The 3,220-nt window shown below is 42.1% G+C and overlaps 1 protein-coding gene across 1 annotated transcript in view; it reads left to right on the top strand.

The window, feature by feature from the left end:
• Nucleotides 1-3,220, top strand: part of LOC106519325 (matrix-remodeling-associated protein 8) — a 17,855-nt gene that overhangs the window by 6,758 nt on the left and 7,877 nt on the right. Inside the window, exons 2-5 of the mRNA XM_014010942.1 lie at nt 1,615-1,641; nt 1,745-2,050; nt 2,144-2,245; nt 2,324-2,785. Of these exons, the coding sequence (XP_013866396.1) occupies nt 1,615-1,641; nt 1,745-2,050; nt 2,144-2,245; nt 2,324-2,785 (897 nt within the window). The remainder of the gene's footprint in view (nt 1-1,614; nt 1,642-1,744; nt 2,051-2,143; nt 2,246-2,323; nt 2,786-3,220) is intronic.

Here is a 3,220-nt window from a genome sequence, read left to right as displayed (position 1 = left end):
ACACACACACACACACACACACACACACACACACACACACACACACACACACACACACACACAGGTACAGGCAAAAAAAACATTATTACCTTGGGTGATAACTTAGAAATCAATACACATATGAATAAATTAGCACCCTTCTTATACGCACCTGAATGTTGCCACAGCATTAACTCTTCAAGCTTTTAAATGTATCTTTGTATGTTTGGCTGTCTGGAGCTGAAGATTTTTATTTATTTTTTACATATTTGAACTTGTGACAAGACCCATCACACAAATCACAGAAATGATCCAGACTAAGTGAAGTTTTTTTCTGTTTTATATTTGCTTTTCCTGATTCCCYGTGAGATTAGTAGGGTTCAGGATTTGTTAAACACGTGTTATTATCACAGGTARTTTAACAGCATGTTGTTAGGTCTTAAAGCAGTGTGGTGAGACAGCAGCTTTGTGCATCTGACATTCGTTCGTTTCAACACTTTTACATCACGTTTCTTTTACAGGTTCAACTGATCCTCAGAGGATTGTCTTGTAAATTTTTAACAGAACTGTACAGACAAACATCTGTGACTATTTTTCCCTTCAAAGTATAAATACCATCACTGACCTTCAGTGTGTTGTCATTTTTATTTTTAAGCTGCTCTGTTCTCCAGGGGTCACCACAGCAAGCTGACTTGCACAAATAAACTAGCAATAGTTATTTTTAATTTTTTACTTCGGATGCTCGTCCTGTTGCAGCTCAGACTCAAACCTACAACCTCAGGGTTATGAGACTGTGGCACTGACCACTGATCTACTGTGTCTTTCATTATGTTAATTAGTTTTGTATTACTTTTAAAAGGTCTGCCTTAAAGGCTCTTAGTGCTACAAATATTCTGACCACTCTTATTTGTTATTTTTATTATTTGTTAATTACTTACTCCATCGTTTGATGCATAACAACACAAAAAACATTGCTTTTATATATTGTAGTGCTTGTTTTCCCAGTCCAGTGGAAACACACAGGTGTTTGGTCAGGTTCCTGGCAGTGTGAGTGAAGTGAGCAAAATAAGAGCCTGCTTCTTCTTCATCCCTCCAGGATCACGGCCCTGTAACAAGCCAACAGCAGCCAGGATGAATAGAGGCTCTGTATGCTTTGGCAGTGTGCATCTCCGCTGGCCTTTCAGTAAACAGACAGCCAAACAGCACTGTGGGAAGAAATGATCAGAAATAGCGAGTGAGCTGTAGGAAAATCTCCAGAAGGAGAAAAAGCAAATAACAAAATGTTCCATAATGTATTGTTTACCCCCAGTTTATTTGAGTTTCACTGTTTTCCTTCATGGATCCTTAAAGATGTAGTTTTTTTTCCCCCTTGAGTGTTTGGTTCTTTTCATTATTTCTTTAAACTGTCCTCCAGCTGAACCTTTGTCTGTTTCAACTCTGACTCATTTTTTTCTTTACATATTTTAGTCAGCACAGATGTAGATATCAAGAAGCTTAAAACTATTTTAATGGCAGGAGTGTTGAATGTATTAAGGATCTAATCAGTGAACAGCTTTATATCCGTCAAAAGTTACAGCAGGCAATTAAAATAAAACCCTTCAAAAGTTAACTATTTAATGCTTTGCTCTTTTTCAGTTCTTGCTGTGCTCTTCTTGCCAGGAGGTAAAACATTCTTATTTTCTACGCACTGCAATAATAAATAAACAATGAACACATAATAGATTAATTTCCTTCTGTGTCCACCATGATGTTCATTTGCTGTCAGCCTGGGGTCAGAGTGGCAGCAGCCTCGGTGTCGTGGTGGAGGCCAAGAACATCACGGCTGCTGAAGGCTCGACAGTCTCCCTGCCCTGCCAAAGCCCCCGCATGGTGTGGACCCGGGACAGACTCAAGGACCGTCAAAGGGTAGTGCACTGGGACTTGGTCCGCAGCAGTCCAGAATACTCTGTGGAGAGAGTCGTGGATATGTCACCCGGAGCCCACCTGAGAGTTTACAATGGCTTCAACAAGGGACGTATATCCATCCCAGACACCGCCTTCACCGATGGAAACTTCTCTCTTGTCATCCACAGTGAGGCTCCTCTACCATCCTGCAGGTCTATTAACACATTTTTACTGTCATTACTAATATCTATAAGGGTTTGATGTTTTTCTTCCACTTCAGATGTGGTCGCTACTGACAAGGGGGTGTACACATGTAATCTTCACCATCATTACTGCAAGATCCACCAGTCCGTTCAGGTCCAGCTCAATGTCACCAAGTCAGGTGAGTCTATCTATATTAATTCTTTTCACTGGGTTATGGTCAATGAAACAGGAAATAAAAGCTTTTCCCATGCTGCAGCTCGGAGGGAGAAACGGTACTGGGACGGAGAGAAGACTGTGTTCGTGGTCTTGTTGGGCAGCTCAGTAGTGTTGCCTTGTGTCAACCGGCGGTCACTTTGGAGAGAGGGTCTGCAGGAGGACCAGCAGCAGGTGGCTCACTGGGACTTCCAGCCCCCTGGTGTGCGTCCTGATAAGGCCGACCGCCTGGTGGACCTGTACGCCTCTGGAGAGCGAAGAGATTATGGACCCTTGTTCGGTCAGAGGAAGATGAGCGTGGCGGAGGACGCGTTCACATTTGGAGACTTCTCGCTCTTCATCGCTGACTTGAAGCCTGTTGATAAGGGCCTGTACTCCTGCAACCTGCACCACCACTACTGTGGTCTGCAAGAGAGGCGCATCTTCAGACTCACTGTGGGACCTCGGCCCCCGACTGAACTCATTACAACCCCCAGAACTTTCCTTAATGATGAACTAGAACCAAGTAAGCATCAAACATCACCAGAACTTTCTATTTTCTAGAGGTTCTTCTTTTAGTGCATCATCTGCCTCCATTATACTCTGCTGCATCCTCCTCTGTTACACCAACCAGCTGCAGATTCTATGATCTAGAATTCTTTTCTGTGATCTTCCTCTTTGCCTCCCTGGCAGCTCCATATCTAACAGCCTTTGTCCAACATATCCACTACCCCTCATATGCATATGTCCATCCCAGTCTCTGTAACTTTGTCTTCAAACTTAGTAAGTAAGTAAGTAAGTAAGTAAGTAAGTAAGTAAGAAGTAAGAAGTAAGTAAGTAAGTAAGTAAGGAAGGAAGTAAGGAAGTAAGGAAGGAAGTACCTGTAAGTAAGTAAGTAAGTAAGTAAGTAAGTAAGTAAGTAAGTAAGTAAGTAAGTAAGTAAGTAAGTAAGTAAGTAAGT

The sequence above is a fragment of the Austrofundulus limnaeus genome, unplaced genomic scaffold, assembly GCF_001266775.1.
Source record: "Austrofundulus limnaeus strain Quisiro unplaced genomic scaffold, Austrofundulus_limnaeus-1.0 Scaffold75, whole genome shotgun sequence".
NCBI classification, from domain to species: Eukaryota; Metazoa; Chordata; class Actinopteri; order Cyprinodontiformes; family Rivulidae; genus Austrofundulus; species Austrofundulus limnaeus.
This window is presented reverse-complemented; position numbering and strand designations above follow the sequence as displayed.